At 35.8% G+C, this 20,026-nt stretch overlaps 1 protein-coding gene across 1 annotated transcript in view; it reads right to left on the reverse strand.

The window, feature by feature from the left end:
* The window catches only part of LOC130312927 (hydroperoxide isomerase ALOXE3-like), an 82,229-nt gene that overhangs the window by 35,400 nt on the left and 26,803 nt on the right, over positions 1–20,026 (reverse strand). The window contains exon 5 of the mRNA XM_056552620.1: positions 8,247–8,350. Coding sequence (XP_056408595.1) covers positions 8,247–8,350 — 104 coding nt within the window. The remainder of the gene's footprint in view (positions 1–8,246; positions 8,351–20,026) is intronic.

A 20,026-nucleotide genomic window follows, 5' to 3' on the forward strand; every position in this document is an offset into this window, starting at 1 on the left:
AAACTTGTTTCTCCCACTCCTGTTTCCGGCTTTTCTGACATCTTCTCCGTGAAGGAGATTCTGGCCTCCAAGACGGTCAGAGGAAAAAAATTCTTCTTGGTGGATTGGGAAGGCTGTGGTCCAGAAGAGAGATCCTGGGAACCTGAGGACAACATCCTAGACAAAAGTCTGGTCCTCAGGTTCTCAGGCTCCAAGAAGAGGGGGAGACCCAAGGGGGGGGGTACTGTTACGCCGAGCGCTCCGGGTCCCCGCTCCTCCCCGGAGCGCTTGCAACATCCTCGCAATTGCAGCGCCCCGGTCAGACCTGCTGACCGGGTGCGTTGCGATACCTCTCCCAGCCGGGATGCGATTCGCGATGCGGCAGGCGCCCGCTCGCGATGCGCTTCCCGGCTCCCGTACCTGACTCGCTCTCCGTCGGTCTTGTCCCGGCGCGCGCGGCCCCGCTCCCTAGGGCGCGCGCGCGCCGGGTCTCTGCAATTTAAAGGGCCACTGCGCCACTGATTGGCGCAATTAGTTTAATTAGTGTGTTCACCTGTGCACTCCCTATTTTTACCTCACTTCCCCTGCACTCCCTCGCCGGATCTTGTTGCCATCGTGCCAGTGAAAGCGTTTCCTTGTGTGTTCCTAGCCTGTGTTCCAGACCTCCTGCCGTTGCCCCTGACTACGATCCTTGCTGCCTGCCCCGACCTTCTGCTACGTCCGACCTTGCTCTTGTCTACTCCCTTGTACCGCGCCTATCTTCAGCAGTCAGAGAGGTTGAGCCGTTGCTGGTGGATACGACCTGGTTGCTACCGCCGCTGCAAGACCATCCCGCTTTGCGGCAGGCTCTGGTGAATACCAGTAGCAACTTAGAACCGGTCCACCAACACGGTCCACTCCAATCCCTCTCTGGCACAGAGGATCCACCACCTGCCAGCCGAATCGTGACAATATCTATAATATATAATACAATAATACACAATGATATCTATAATATATAATACAATCATACACAATATCTATAATATATAATACAATCATACACAATAATATCTATAATATATATAATACAATCATACACAATGATATCTATAATATATAATACAATCACACAATGATATCTATAATATATAATACAATCACACAATAATATCTATAATATATAATACAATCATACACAATAATATCTATAATATATAATACAATCATACACAATAATATCTATAATATATAATACAATCATACACAATAATATCTATAATATATAATACAATCATACACATAAATATCTATAACATATAATACAGTCATACGCAATATCTATAATATATAATACAATCATACACAATATCTATAATATATATAATACAATGATATCTATAATATATAATACAATCATACACAATGATATCTATAATATATAATACAATCACACAATGATATCTATAATATATATAATACAATAATACACAATGATATCTATAATATATAATACAATCATAGACAATATCTATAATATATAATACAATCATACACAATAATATCTATAATATATATAATACAATAATACACAATGATATCTAGAATATATAATACAATCATACACAATAATATCTATAATAAATATAATACAATAATATACAATGATATCTATAATATATATAATACAATCATACACAATGATATCTAAAATATATAATACAATCACACAATAATATCTATAATATATAATACAATAATACACAATAATATCTATAATACAATCATATACAATAATATCTATAATATATAATACAATAATATACAATGATATCTATAATATATAATACAATCATACACAATAATATCTATAATATATAATACAATAATACACAATAATATCTATAATATATAATACAATCATACACAATAATATCTATAATATATAATACAATAATACACAATATCTATAATATATAATACAATAATACACAATATATATAATATATAATACAACCATACACAATGATATCTATAATATATAATACAATCACACAATGATATCTATAATATATATAATACAATAATACACAATGATATCTATAATATATAATACAATCATAGACAATATCTATAATATATAATACAATCATACACAATAATATCTATAATATATATAATACAATAATACACAATGATATCTATAATATATAATACAATCATACACAATAATATCTATAATAAATATAATACAATAATATACAATGATATCTATAATATATATAATACAATCATACACAATGATATCTAAAATATATAATACAATCACACAATAATATCTATAATATATAATACAATAATACACAATAATATCTATAATACAATCATATACAATAATATCTATAATATATAATACAATAATATACAATGATATCTATAATATATATAATACAATCATACACAATAATATCTATAATATATAATACAATAATACACAATAATATCTATAATATATAATACAATCATACAAAATAATATCTATAATATATAATACAATAATACACAATATCTATAATATATAATACAATAATACACAATATATATAATATATAATACAACCATACACAATGATATCTATAATATATAATACAATCACACAATAATATCTATAATATATAATACAATCATACACAATAATATCTATAATATATAATACAATAATACACAATATCTATAATATATAATACAATCATACACAATATATATAATATATAATACAATCATACACAATGATATCTATAATATATAATACAATCACACAATAATATCTGTAATATATAATACAATCATACACAATGATATCTATAATATATATAATACAATCACACAATGATATCTATAATATATAATACAATCATACACAATATCTATAATATATAATACAATCATACACAATAATATCTATAATATATAATACAATCATACACAATAATATCTATAATATATAATACAATCATACACAATAATATCTATAATATATAATACAATCATACACAATAATATCTATAATATATAATACAATCATACACAATAATATCTATAATATATAATACAATCATACACAATAATATCTATAATATATAATACAATCATACACAATGATATCTATATTATATGATACAATCATACACAATAATATCTATAATATATAATACAATCATACACAATAATATCTATAATATATAATACAATCATACACAATAATATCTATAATATATAATACAATCATACACAATGATATCTATAATATATAATACAATCATACACAATGATATCTATAATATATAATACAATCATATACAATAATATCTATAATATATAATACAATCATACACAATAATATCTATAATATATAATACAATCATACACAATGATATCTATAATATATAATACAATCATATACAATAATATCTATAATATATAATACAATCACACAATGATATCTATAATATATAATACAATCACACAATAATATCTATCATTTATAATACAATCATACGCAATAATATCTATAATATATAATACAATCATACACAATGATATCTATAATATATAATACAATCACACACAATAATATCTATAATATATAATACAATCATACACAATAATATCTATAATATATAATACAATCACACACAATAATATCTATAATATATAATACAATCATACACAATAATATCTATAATATATAATACAATCATACACAATAATATCTATAATATATAATACAATCACACACAATAATATCTATAATATATAATACAATCATACACAATGATATCTATAATATATAATACAATCACACACAATAATATCTATAATATATAATACAATCATACACAATATCTATAATATATAATACAATCACACAATAATATCTATAATATATAATACAATCATACACAATAATATCTATAATATATAATACAATCATACACAATAATATCTATAATATATAATACAATCACACAATAATATCTGTAATATATAATACAATCATACACAATAATATCTATAATATATATAATACAATCATACACAATAATATCTATAATATGTAATACAATCAAACACAATAATATCTATAATATATAATACAATCATACACAATAATATCTATAATATATAAAATACAATTATACGCAATAATATCTATAATATATAATACAATCATATACAATGATATCTATAATATATAATACAATCACACAATAATATCTGTAATATATAATACAATCACACAATGATATCTATAATATATATAATACAATCATACACAATAATATCTATAATATATAATACAATTATACACAATGATATCTATAATATATAATACAATCATACACAATAATATCTATAATATATAATACAATCATACACAATAATATCTATAATATATAATACAATCATACACAATAATATCTATAATATATAATACAATCATACACAATAATATCTATAATATATAATACAATCATACACAATAATATCTATAATATATAATACAATCATACACAATGATATCTATAATATATAATACAATCACACAATGATATCTATAATATATAATACAATCATACACAATAATATGTTTAATATATAATACAATCATACACAATGATATCTATAATATATAATACAATCACACAATGATATCTATAATATATAATACAATCATACACAATAATATCTATAATATATAATACAATCATACACAATAATATCTATAATATATAATACAATCATACACAATAATATCTATAATATATAATACAATCACACAATAATATCTATCATTTATAATGCAATCATACACAATAATATCTATAATATATAATACAATCATACACAATAATATCTATAATATATAATACAATCATACACAATAATATCTATAATATATAATACAATCATACACAATAATATCTATAATATATAATACAATCATACACAATGATATCTATAATATATAATACAATCATACACAATGATATCTATAATATATAATACAATCATACACAATGATATCTATAATATATAATACAATCATATACAATAATATCTATAATATATAATACAATCATACACAATATCTATAATATATAATACAATCACACAATAATATCTATAATATATATAATACAATCATACACAATGATATCTATAATATATAATACAATCATACACAATAATATCTATAATATATAATACAATCATACACAATAATATCTATAATATATATAATACAATCACACAATAATATCTATAATATATAATACAATCATACACAATAATATCTATAATATATATAATACAATCATACACAATAATATCTATAATATATAATACAATCATACACAATGATATCTATAATATATATAATACAATCATATACAATATCTATAATATATAATACAATCATACACAATAATATCTATAATATATAATACAATAATACACAATGATATCTATAATATATAATACAATCATACACAATAATATCTATAATATATAATACAATCACACACAATAATATCTATAATATATAATGCAATCATACACAATAATATCTATAATATATAATACAATCATACACAATGATATCTATAATATATATTACAATCATACGCAATAATATCTATAATATATAATACAATCACACAATAATATCTATAATATATAATACAATCATACACAATAATATCTTTAATATATAATACAATCATACACAATAATATCTATTATATATAATACAATCACACAATAATATCTATAATATATAATACAATCATACACAATAATATCTATAATATATAATACAATCACACAATGATATCTATAATATATAATACAATCATACACAATAATATCTTTTATATATATAATACAATCACACAATAATATCTATAATATATAATACAATCATACACAATAATATCTATAATATATAATACAATCATACACAATGATATCTATAATATATAATACAATCACACAATAATATCTATAATATATAATACAATCATACACAATGATATCTATAATATATAATACAATCATACACAATAAAATCTATAATATATAATACAATCATACACAATGATATCTATAATATATAATACAATCATACACAATAATATCTTTTATATATATAATACAATCACACAATAATATCTATAATATATAATACAATCATACACAATAATATCTATAATATATAATACAATCATACACAATGATATCTATAATATATAATACAATCACACAATAATATCTATAATATATAATACAATCATACACAATAATATCTATAATATATAATACAATCACACAATGATATCTATAATATATAATACAATCATACACAATAATATCTATTATATATATAATACAATCACACAATAATATCTATAATATATAATACAATCATACACAATAATATCTATAATATATAATACAATCATACACAATGATATCTATAATATATAATACAATCATACACAATAATATCTATAATATATAATACAATCATACACAATAATATCTATAATATATAATACAATCATACACAATGATATCTATAATATATAATACAATCATATACAATGATATCTATAATATATATAATACAATCACACAATAATATCTATAATATATAATACAATCATATACAATAATATCTATAATATATAATACAATCACACAATGATATCTATAATATATAATACAATCACACAATAATATCTATCATTTATAATACAATCATACGCAATAATATCTATAATATATAATACAATCATACACAATGATATCTATAATATATAATACAATCACACACAATAATATCTATAATATATAATACAATCATACACAATGATATCTATAATATATATAATACAATCACACAATGATATATATAATATATAATACAATCATACACAATAATATCTATAATATATAATACAATCATACACAATAATATCTATAATATATAATACAATCATACACAATAATATCTATAATATATAATACAATCATACACAATGATTTCTATAATATATAATACAATCATACACAATAATATCTATAATATATAATACAATCATACACAATAATATGTATAATATATATAATACAATCACACAATGATATCTATAATATATAATACAATCATATACAATAATATCTATAATATATAATACAATCATATACAATGATATCTATAATATATAATACAATCACACAATAATATCTATAATATATAATACAATCATACACAATGATATCTATAATATATAATACAATCATACACAATAATATCTATAATATATAATACAATCATACACAATAATATCTATAATATATAATACAATCATACACAATAATATCTATAATATATAATACAATCATACACAATAATATCTATAATATATAATACAATCATACACAATGATATCTATAATATATAATACAATCATATACAATAATATCTATAATATATAATACAATCATACACAATAATATCTATAATATATAATACAATCATATACAATGATATCTATAATATATAATACAATCATACACAATAATATCTATAATATATAATACAATCATACACAATGATATCTATAATATATAATACAATCACACAATAATATCTATAATATATAATACAATCATACACAATGATATCTATAATATATAATACAATCATATATAATGATATCTATAATATATAATACAATCATATACAATAATATCTATAATATATAATACAATCATACACAATAATATCTATAATATATAATACAATCATACACAATGATATCTATAATATATAATACAATCACACAATAATATCTATAATATATAATACAATCATACACAATAATATCTATAATATATAATACAATCATACACAATAATATCTATAATATATAATACAATCACACAATAATATCTATAATATATAATACAATCATACACAATAATATCTATAATATATAATACAATCATACACAATAATATCTATAATATATAATACAATCATACACAATAATATCTATAATATATAATACAATCATACACAATAATATCTATAATATATAATACAATCACACACAATGATATCTATAATATATAATACAATCATACACAATAATATCTATAATATATAATACAATCATACGCAATCATATATCTCACAATGATTAAGGCTTCGGTCTCACCTGAGATTCTGGATCTAACAAAACAAAACACCATCTTCATGTCTTCCAGTTTGGTCCAAGACTTTTCCCGGCGCAGAAGTCCCTTAAGTTTTACAGCAAGTTTCCTGTGAATGACGGACATTGTGGTGAGGAGCGGTCCCGGTACCCAATGCCGTTTGTTTGTATTGAAGTCAAAGTGGAAAAGCAGTAGAAATACGTAAGATAGGGCAGGTTGTGCGTGAAAACATGGCGGCATGGGCCACTAAGTCACAGGGGAGTACCTACCAAGTATGAACTGATAACACTACAACGTGCCCTGTAGACTATGTGCCCTGTAGACTATGTGCCCTGTAGACTATGTGCCCTGTAGACTATGTGCCCTGTAGACTATGTGTCCTGTAGACTATGTGTCCTGTAGACTATGTGCCCTGTAGACTATGTGCCCTGTAGACTATGTGTCCTGTAGACTATGTGTCCTGTAGACTATGTGCCCTGTAGAATATGTGTCCTGTAGACTATGTGCCCTGTAGACTATGTGCCCTGTAGACTATGTGCCCTGTAGACTATGTGCCCTGTAGACTATGTGCCCTGTAGACTATGTGTCCTGTAGACTATGTGTCCTGTAGACTATGTGCCCTGTAGACTATGTGCCCTGTAGACTATGTGTCCTGTAGACTATGTGTCCTGTAGACTATGTGCCCTGTAGAATATGTGTCCTGTAGACTATGTGTCCTGTAGACTATGTGTCCTGTAGACTATGTGTCCTGTAGACTATGTGCCCTGTAGAAAATGTGCCCTGTAGAATATGTGTCCTGTAGACTATGTGTCCTGTAGACTATGTGCCCTGTAGACTATGTGCCCTGTAGACTATGTGTCCTGTAGACTGTGTCCTGTAGACTATGTGCCCTGTAGACTATGTGCCCTGTAGACTATGTGTCCTGTAGACTGTGTCCTGTAGACTATGTGTCCTGTAGACTATGTGTCCTGTAGACTATGTGCCCTGTAGACTATGTGCCCTGTAGACTATGTGCCCTGTAGACTATGTGTCCTGTAGACTATGTGCCCTGTAGACTATGTGTCCTGTAGACTATGTGTCCTGTAGACTATGTGTCCTGTAGACTATGTGCCCTGTAGACTATGTGCCCTGTAGACTATGTGCCCTGTAGACTATGTGCCCTGTAGACTATGTGTCCTGTAGACTATGTGTCCTGTAGACTATGTGCCCTCTAGAATATGTGCCCTGAAGACTATGTTCCCTGTAGACTATGTGTCCTGTAGACTATGTGCCCTGTAGACTATGTGCCCTGTAGACTATGTGCCCTGTAGACTATGTGTCCTGTAGACTATGTGTCCTGTAGACTATGTGTCCTGTAGACTATGTGTCCTGTAGACTATGTGCCCTCTAGAATATGTGCCCTGAAGACTATGTTCCCTGTAGACTATGTGTCCTGTAGACTATGTGTCCTGTAGACTATGTGTCCTGTAGACTATGTGTCCTGTAGACTATGTGCCCTGTAGACTATGTGTCCTGTAGACTATGTGTCCTGTAGACTATGTGTCCTGTAGACTATGTGTCCTGTAGACTATGTGCCCTCTAGAATATGTGCCCTGAAGACTATGTTCCCTGTAGACTATGTGTCCTGTAGACTATGTGCCCTGTAGACTATGTGCCCTCTAGAATTTGTGCCCTGTAGACTATGTGCCCTGTAGACTATGTGCCCTCTAGAATTTGTGCCCTGTAGACTATGTGCCCTCTAGAATATGTGCCCTGTAGACTATGTGCCCTGTAGACTATGTGCCCTCTAGAATATGTGCCCTGTAGACTATGTGCCCTGTAGACTATGTGCCCTCTAGAATATGTGCCCTGTAGACTATGTGCCCTGTAGACTATGTGCCCTGTAGACTATGTGCCCTGTAGACTATGTGTCCTGTAGACTATGTGTCCTGTAGACTATGTGTCCTGTAGACTATGTGTCCTGTAGACTATGTGCCCTGTAGACTATGTGTCCTGTAGACTATGTGTCCTGTAGACTATGTGTCCTGTAGACTATGTGCCCTGTAGACTATGTGTCCTGTAGACTATGTGTCCTGTAGACTATGTGCCCTCTAGAATATGTGCCCTGAAGACTATGTTCCCTGTAGACTATGTGTCCTGTAGACTATGTGCCCTGTAGACTATGTGCCCTCTAGAATTTGTGCCCTGTAGACTATGTGCCCTGTAGACTATGTGCCCTCTAGAATTTGTGCCCTGTAGACTATGTGCCCTCTAGAATATGTGCCCTGTAGACTATGTGCCCTGTAGACTATGTGCCCTCTAGAATATGTGCCCTGTAGACTATGTGCCCTGTAGACTATGTGCCCTGTAGACTATGTGCCCTGTAGACTATGTGCCCTCTAGAATATGTGCCCTGTAGACTATGTGCCCTGTAGACTATGTGCCCTGTAGACTATGTGCCCTGTAGACTATGTGTCCTGTAGACTATGTGTCCTGTAGACTATGTGCCCTGTAGACTATGTGCCCTCTAGAATATGTGCCCTGTAGACTATGTTCCCTGTAGACTATGTGCCCTGTAGACTATGTTCCCTCTAGACTATGTGCCCTGTAGACTATGTGCCCTCTAGAATATGTGCCCTGTAGACTATGTGCCCTGTAGACTATGTGCCCTGTAGACTATGTGCCCTGTAGACTATGTGCCCTGTAGACTATGTGTCCTGTAGACTATGTGTCCTGTAGACTATGTGCCCTGTAGACTATGTGCCCTGTAGACTATGTGCCCTGTAGACTATGTGCCCTGTAGACTATGTGCCCTGTAGACTATGTGCCCTGTAGACTATGTGCCCTGTAGACTATGTGCCCTGTAGACTATGTGCCCTGTAGACTATGTTCCCTCTAGACTATGTGTCCTGTAGACTATGTGTCCTGTAGACTATGTGCCCTGTAGACTATGTGCCCTGTAGACTATGTGCCCTCTAGACTATGTGCCCTGTAGACTATGTGCCCTGTAGACTATGTGCCCTGTAGACTATGTGTCCTGTAGACTATGTGCCCTGTAGACTATGTGCCCTCTAGAATATGTGCCCTGTAGACTATGTGCCCTGTAGACTATGTGCCCTGTAGACTATGTGCCCTGTAGACTATGTGCCCTCTAGAATTTGTGCCCTGTAGACTATGTGCCCTCTAGAATATGTGCCCTGTAGACTATGTGCCCTGTAGACTATGTGCCCTCTAGAATATGTGCCCTGTAGACTATGTACCCTGTAGACTATGTGCCCTCTAGAATATGTGCCCTGTAGACTATGTGCCCTGTAGATTATGTGTCCTGTAGACTATGTGCCCTGTAGACTATGTGTCCTGTAGACTATGTGCCCTGTAGACTATGTGCCCTGTAGACTATGTGCCCTGTAGACTATGTGCCCTGTAGACTATGTTCCCTGTATACTATGTGCCCTGTAGACTATGTGCCCTGTAGACTATGTGCCCTGTAGACTATGTGCCCTCTAGATTATGTGCCCTCTAGACTATGTGTCCTGTAGACTATGTGCCCTCTAGACTATGTTCCCTCTAGACTATGTGCCCTGTAGACTATGTTCCCTGTAGACTATGTGCCCTGTAGACTATGTGCCCTGTATACTATGTGCCCTCTAGACTATATTCCCTGTAGACTATGTGCCCTGTAGACTATGTGCCCTGTAGACTATGTGCCCTGTAGACTATGTTCCCTCTAGACTATGTGCCCTGTAGACTATGTGCCCTGTAGACTATGTTCCCTGTAGACTATGTGCCCTGTAGACTATTTGCCCTGTAGACTATGTGCCCTGTAGACTATGTGCCCTGTAGACTATGTGCCCTGTAGACTATGTGCCCTGTAGACTATGTGTCCTGTAGACTATGTGCCCTGTAGACTATGTGCCCTGTAGACTATGTGTCCTGTACACTATGTGCCCTGTAGACTATGTGCCCTGTAGACTATGTGCCCTGTAGACTATGTGCCCTGTAGACTATGTGCCCTGTAGACTATGTGTCCTGTAGACTATGTGCCCTCTAGACTATGTGCCCTCTAGACTATGAGCCCTGTAGAATATGTGCCCTGTAGACTATGTACCCTGTAGACTATGTGCCCTCTAGACTATGTGCCCTGTAGACTATGTGCCCTCTAGAATATGTGCCCTGTAGACTATGTGTCCTGTAGACTATGTGCCCTGTAGACTATGTGCCCTCTAGAATATGTGCCCTGTAGACTATGTGCCCTCTAGAATATGTGCCCTGTAGACTATGTGCCCTGTAGACTATGTGCCCTCTAGACTATGTGCCCTCTAGACTATGTGCCCTGTAGACTATGTGCCCTGTAGACTATGTGCCCTGTAGACTATGTGCCCTCTAGACTATGTGCCCTCTAGACTATGTGCCCTCTAGACTATGTGCCCTGTAGACTATGTGCCCTGTAGACTATGTGTCCTGTAGACTATGTGTCCTGTAGACTATGTGTCCTGTAGACTATGTGCCCTGTAGACTATGTGCCCTGTAGACTATGTTCCCTCTAGACTATGTGCCCTGTAGACTATGTGTCCTGTAGACTATGTGTCCTGTAGACTATGTGTCCTGTAGACTATGTGCCCTGTAGACTATGTGTCCTGTAGACTATGTGCCCTGTAGACTATGTGTCCTGTAGACTATGTGTCCTGTAGACTATGTGTCCTGTAGACTATGTGCCCTGTAGACTATGTGTCCTGTAGACTATGTGCCCTGTAGACTATGTGCCCTGTAGACTATGTGTCCTGTAGACTATGTGCCCTGTAGACTATGTGTCCTGTAGACTATGTGTCCTGTAGACTATGTGTCCTGTAGACTATGTGTCCTGTAGACTATGTGCCCTGTAGACTATGTGTCCTGTAGACTATGTGCCCTGTAGACTATGTGCCCTGTAGACTATGTGCCCTGTAGACTATGTGCCCTGTAGACTATGTTCCCTCTAGACTATGTGTCCTGTAGACTATGTGTCCTGTAGACTATGTGTCCTGTAGACTATGTGTCCTGTAGACTATGTGCCCTGTAGACTATGTGCCCTGTAGACTATGTTCCCTCTAGACTATGTGCCCTGTAGACTATGTGTCCTGTAGACTATGTGCCCTGTAGACTATGTGCCCTGTAGACTATGTGCCCTGTAGACTATGTGTCCTGTAGACTATGTGCCCTGTAGACTATGTTCCCTGTAGACTATGTGCCCTGTAGACTATGTGCCCTGTAGACTATGTGTCCTGTAGACTATATTCCCTGTAGACTATGTGCCCTGTAGACTATGTGCCCTGTAGACTATGTGCCCTGTAGACTATGTGTCCTGTAGACTATGTGCCCGGACTGAGATGATTCACACTGCAGCAAACCATGGAAAAAAAATCAGATACTATGATAATGATGTCACCAGTGATCTACAGATACTACCATAATGATGTCACCAGTGATCTACAGATACTACCATAATGATGTAATCAGTGATCTACAGATACTACCATAATGATGTAATCAGTGATCTACAGATACTACCATAATGATGTCATCATTGACCTACAGATACTACCATAATGAGGTCATCAGTGATCTACAGATACTACCATAATGATGTCACCAGTGATCTAAAGATACTACCATAATGATGTCATCAGTGATCTACAGATACTACCATAATGATGTCACCAGTGATCTACAGATACTACCATAATGATGTCATCAGTGATCTACAGATACCACCATAATGATGTCATCAGTGATCTACAGATACTACCATAATGATGTCATCAGTGATCTACAGATACCTCCATAATGATGTAATCAGTGATCTACAGATACCTCCATAATGATGTCATCAGTGATCTACAGATACTACCATAATGATGTCACCAGTGATCTACAGATACTACCATAATGATGTCACCAGTGATCTAAAGATACTACCATAATTATGTCATCAGTGATCTACAGATACCACCATAATGATGTCATTAGCGATCTACAGATACTACAATAATGATGTCATCAGTGATCTACAGATACTACCATAATGATGTCATCAGTGATCTACAGATACTACCATAATGATGTCATCAGTGATCTACAGATACTACCATAATGATGTCATCAGTGATCTACAGATACTACCATAATGATGTCATCAGTGATCTACAGATACTCCTATAATTATGTCATCAGTGATCTACAGATACTACCATAATGATGTCATCAGTGATCTACAGATACTACCATAATGATATCACCAGTGATCTACAGATACCACCATAATGATATCACCAGTGATCTACAGATACTACCATAATGATGTCATCAGTGATCTACAGATACTCCTATAATTATGTCATCAGTGATCTACAGATACTACCATAATGATGTCATCAGTGATCTACAGATACTACCATAATGATGTCATCAGTGATCTACAGATACCACCATAATGATGTCACCAGTGATCTACAGATACCACCATAATGATGTCATCAGTGATCTACAGATACCACTATAATGATATCATCAGTGATCTACAGATACTACCATAATGATGTCATCAGTGATCTACAGATACTACCATAATGATGTCATCAGTGATCTACAGATACTCCTATAATTATGTCATCAGTGATCTACAGATACTACCATAATGATGTCATCAGTGATCTACAGATACTACCATAATGATGTCATCAGTGATCTACAGATACCACCATAATGATGTCACCAGTGATCTACAGATACCACCATAATGATGTCATCAGTGATCTACAGATACCACTATAATGATATCATCAGTGATCTACAGATACTACCATAATGATGTCACCAGTGATCTACAGATACCACCATAATGATATCACCAGTGATCTACAGATACTACCATAATGATGTCACTAGTGATCTACAGATACCACCATAATGATGTCATCAGTGATCTACAGATACTACCATAATGATGTCATCAGTGATCTACAGATACCACCATAATGATGTCACCAGTGATCTACAGACACCACCATAATGATGTCATCAGTGATCTACAGATAATACCATAATGATGTCACCAGTGATCTACATATACCACCATAACGATGTCATCAGTGATCTACAGATAATACCATAATGATGTCATCAGTGATCTACAGATACTACCATAATGATGTCATCAGTGATCTACAGATACCACCATAAGGATGTCATCAGTAATCTACAGATACTACCATAATTGTTACGCCGAGCGCTCCGGGTCCCCGTTCCTCCCCGGAGCGGTCGCCTCATCCTCGTTGCTGCAGCGCCCCGGTCAGATCTCCTGACCGGGTGCGCTGCGGTACCGCCTCCAGCCGGGATGCGATTCGCGATGCAGGTGGCGCCCGCTCGCGATGCGCACCCCGGCTCCCGTACCTGACTCGCTCTCCGTCGGTCCTGTCCCGGCGCGCGCGGCCCCGCTCCCTAGGGCGCGCGCGCGCCGGGTCTCTGCGATTTAAAGGGCCAGTGCACCAATGATGGTGCCTGGTCCAATCTTCCAATTACCTTGATTAGTTTCCAACTGTGCACTCCCTACTTATACCTCACTTCCCCTGCACTCCCTTGCCGGATCTTGTTGCCCTTGTGCCTAGTGAAAGCGTTCCCTTGTTTGTTCCTAGCCCGTGTTCCAGACCTCCTGCCGTTGCCCCTGACTACGATCCTTGCTGCCTGCCCCGACCTTCTGCTACGTCCGACCTTGCTTCTGTCTACTCCCTTGTACCGCGCCTATCTTCAGCAGTCAGAGAGGTTGAGCCGTTGCTAGTGGATACGACCTGGTAACTACCGCCGCAGCAAGACCATCCCGCTTTGCGGCGGGCTCTGGTGAAAACCAGTAGTGACTTAGAACCGGTCCACTAGCACGGTCCACGCCAATCCCTCTCTGGCACAGAGGATCCACCTCCTACCAGCCGGGATCGTGACAGTAGATCCGGCCATGGATCCCGCTGAAGTTCCTCTGCCAGTTGTCGCCGACCTCCCCACACTGGTCGCCCAGCAAGCCCGACAGATTGCCCAACGAAATCACCAGCTGGCTTACTTGACCACCGTGACACTGCAACTTCAGTCACAGATACAGCAGCTTCAGTCACAATTTCAGTCACAGCTACAGCTGCAACAACCATCTCCTCCGCCGGCTCCTGCAACTCCTCCGCAGCAAGGCCGCTCCTAACCCCTGCTTGTCCCTGCCGGACAAATTTGATGAGGACTCTAGACTCTGCCGTGGTCTCCTTTCTGGAAAGGCCTTGTCTGGGGCCATACCGCTCTGGGACCGCAATGATCCTGCCACAGCCACAGTCCAGTCCTTCTTCGCTGAGGTCCGTGGTGTCTTCGAGGAGCCTGCCCGAGCTTCTTCTGCCGAGACTGCCCTGCTGAACCTGGCCCAGGGTGTTTCTTCCGTTGGCGAGTACGCCATTCAGTTCCGTGCTCTTGCTTCCGAGTTGTCCTGGAATAGTGAGGCTCTCTGCGCGACCTTTAAAAAAGGCCTATCCAGCAACATTAAAGATGTTCTGGCCGCACGAGAAACTCCTGCTAACCTACATGAACTCATTCATCTTGCCACTCGCATTGACATGCGTTTTTCCGGATGGCGTCTGGAGCTCCGCCTGGATATGGACTTTGTTCGCACGAGGCGTTTTTTCTCCCCGGCTCCTCTCTCCTCTGGTCCTCTGCAATCCGTTCCTGTGCCTCCCGCCGTGGAGGCTATGCAGGTCGACCGGCCTCGCCTGACACCTCAAGAGAGGACACGACGCCGCATGGAGAATCTTTGCCTGTACTGTGCCGGTACCGAACACTTCCTGAAGGATTGTCCTATCCGTCCTCCCCGCCTGGAAAGACGTACGCTGACTCCGCACAAAGGTGAGACAGTTCTTGATGTCAACTCTGCTTCTCCACGCCTTACTGTGCCTGTGCGGATATCTGCCTCTGCCTTCTCCTTCTCTACTATGGTCTTCTTGGATTCCGGATCTGCAGGAAATTTTTTTTTGGCCTCTCTTATCAACAGGTTCAACATCCCTGTGACCAGTCTCGCCAGACCCCTCTACATCAATTGTGTTAACAATGAAAGTTTGGACTGTGCCGTGCGTTACCGCACGGAACCCCTCCTAATGTGCATCGGACCTCATCACGAAAGAATTGAGTTTTTGATCCTCAGGTTCTTTGGACCCAAGAAGAGGGGGAGACCCAAGGAGGGGGGTACTGTTACGCCGAGCGCTCCGGGTCCCCGTTCCTCCCCGGAGCGCTCGCCTCATCCTCGTTGCTGCAGCGCCCCGGTCAGATCTCCTGACCGGGTGCGCTGCGGTACCGCCTCCAGCCGGGATGCGATTCGCGATGCGGGTGGCGCCCGCTCGCGATGCGCACCCCGGCTCCCGTACCTGACTCGCTCTCCGTCGGTCCTGTCCCGGCGCGCGCGGCCCCGCTCCCTAGGGCGCGCGCGCGCCGGGTCTCTGCGATTTAAAGGGCCAGTGCACCAATGATGGTGCCTGGTCCAATCTTCCAATTACCTTGATTAGTTTCCACCTGTGCACTCCCTACTTATACCTCACTTCCCCTGCACTCCCTTGCCGGATCTTGTTGCCCTTGTGCCTAGTGAAAGCGTTCCCTTGTTTGTTCCTAGCCCGTGTTCCAGACCTCCTGCCGTTGCCCCTGACTACGATCCTTGCTGCCTGCCCCGACCTTCTGCTACGTCCGACCTTGCTTCTGTCTACTCCCTTGTACCGCGCCTATCTTCAGCAGTCAGAGAGGTTGAGCCGTTGCTAGTGGATACGACCTGGTCACTACCGCCGCAGCAAGACCATCCCGCTTTGCGGCGGGCTCTGGTGAAAACCAGTAGTGACTTAGAACCGGTCCACTAGCACGGTCCACGCCAATCCCTCTCTGGCACAGAGGATCCACCTCCTACCAGCCGGGATCGTGACAATAATGATGTCATCAGTGACCTACAGATACTACCATAATGATGTCATCAGTGATCTACAGATACTACCATAATGATGTCATCAGTGATCTACAGATACCACCATAATGATGTCATCAGTGATCTACAGATACCACCATAATGATGTCAGCAGTGATCTACAGATAATACCATAATGATGTCACCAGTGATCTACAGATACCACCATAATGATGTCATCAGTGATCTACAGATACTACCATAATGATGTCATCAGTGACCTACAGATACTACCATAATGATGTCATCAGTGATCTACAGATACTACCATAATGATGTCATCAGTGACCTACAGATACTACCATAATGATGTCATCAGTGATCTACAGATACCACCATAATGATGTCATCAGTGATCTACAGATACCACCATAATGATGTCATCAGTGATCTACAGATACCACCATAATGATGTCACCAGTGATCTACAGATACTACCATAATAATGTTAGCAGTGATCTACAGATACTACCATAATGATGTCACCAGTGATCTACAGATACTACCATAATAATGTTAGCAGTGATCTACAGATACCTCCATAATGATGTCATCAGTGATCTACAGATACTACCATAATGATGTAATCAGTGATCTACAGATACCTCCATAATGATATCATCAGTGATCTACAGATACCACCATAACGATGTCATCAGTGATCTACAGATACCTCCATAATGATGTCATCAGTGATCTACAGATACCACCATAAAGATGTCATCAGTGATCTACAGATACCACCATAATGATATCATCAGTGATCTACAGATACTACCATAATGATGTCACCAGTGATCTCCAGATACCACCATAAAGATGTCATCAGTGATCTACAGATACCACCATAATGGTATCATCAGTGATCTACAGATACCACCATAATGATATCATCAGTGATCTACAGATACTACCATAATGATGTCACCAGTGATCTACAGATACAACCATAATGATGTCATCAGTGATCTACAGATACCTCCATAATGATGTCATCAGTGATCTACAGATACCTCCATAATGATGTCATCAGTGATCTACAGATGCTACCATAATGATTTCACCAGTGATCTACAGATACTACCAGAATGATGTCATCAGTGATCTACAAATACTACCATAATGATGTCATCAGTGATCTACAGATACTACCATAATGATGTCATCAGTGATCTACAGATACCTCCATAATGATGTCATCAGTGATCTACAGATACCACCATAATGATGTCATCAGTGATCTACAGATACTACCATAATGATGTCATCAGTGATCTACAGATACTACCATAATGATGTCATCAGTGATCTACAGATACTACCATAATGATGTCATCAGTGATCTACAGATACTACCATAATGATGTCATCAGTGATCTACAGATACTACCATAATGATGTCACCAGTGATCTACAGATACTACCATAATGATGTCACCAGTGATCTACAGATACTACCATAATGATGTCACCAATGATCTACAGATACTACCATAATAATGTTAGCAGTGATCTACAGATACTACCATAATGATGTCATCAGTGATCTACAGATACCACCATAATGATGTCATCAGTGATCTACAGATACTACCATAATGATGTCATCAGTGATCTACAGATACTACCATAATGATGTCACTAGTGATCTACAGATACCACCACAATGATGTCACCAGTGATCTACAGATACTACCATAATGATGTCATCAGTGATCTACAGATACCTCCATAATGATGTCATCAGTGATCTACAGATACCTCCATAATGATGTCATCAGTGATCTACAGAAACCACCATAATGA

Source organism: Hyla sarda, unplaced genomic scaffold, assembly GCF_029499605.1.
Source record: "Hyla sarda isolate aHylSar1 unplaced genomic scaffold, aHylSar1.hap1 scaffold_174, whole genome shotgun sequence".
Classification (NCBI taxonomy): Eukaryota; Metazoa; Chordata; class Amphibia; order Anura; family Hylidae; genus Hyla; species Hyla sarda.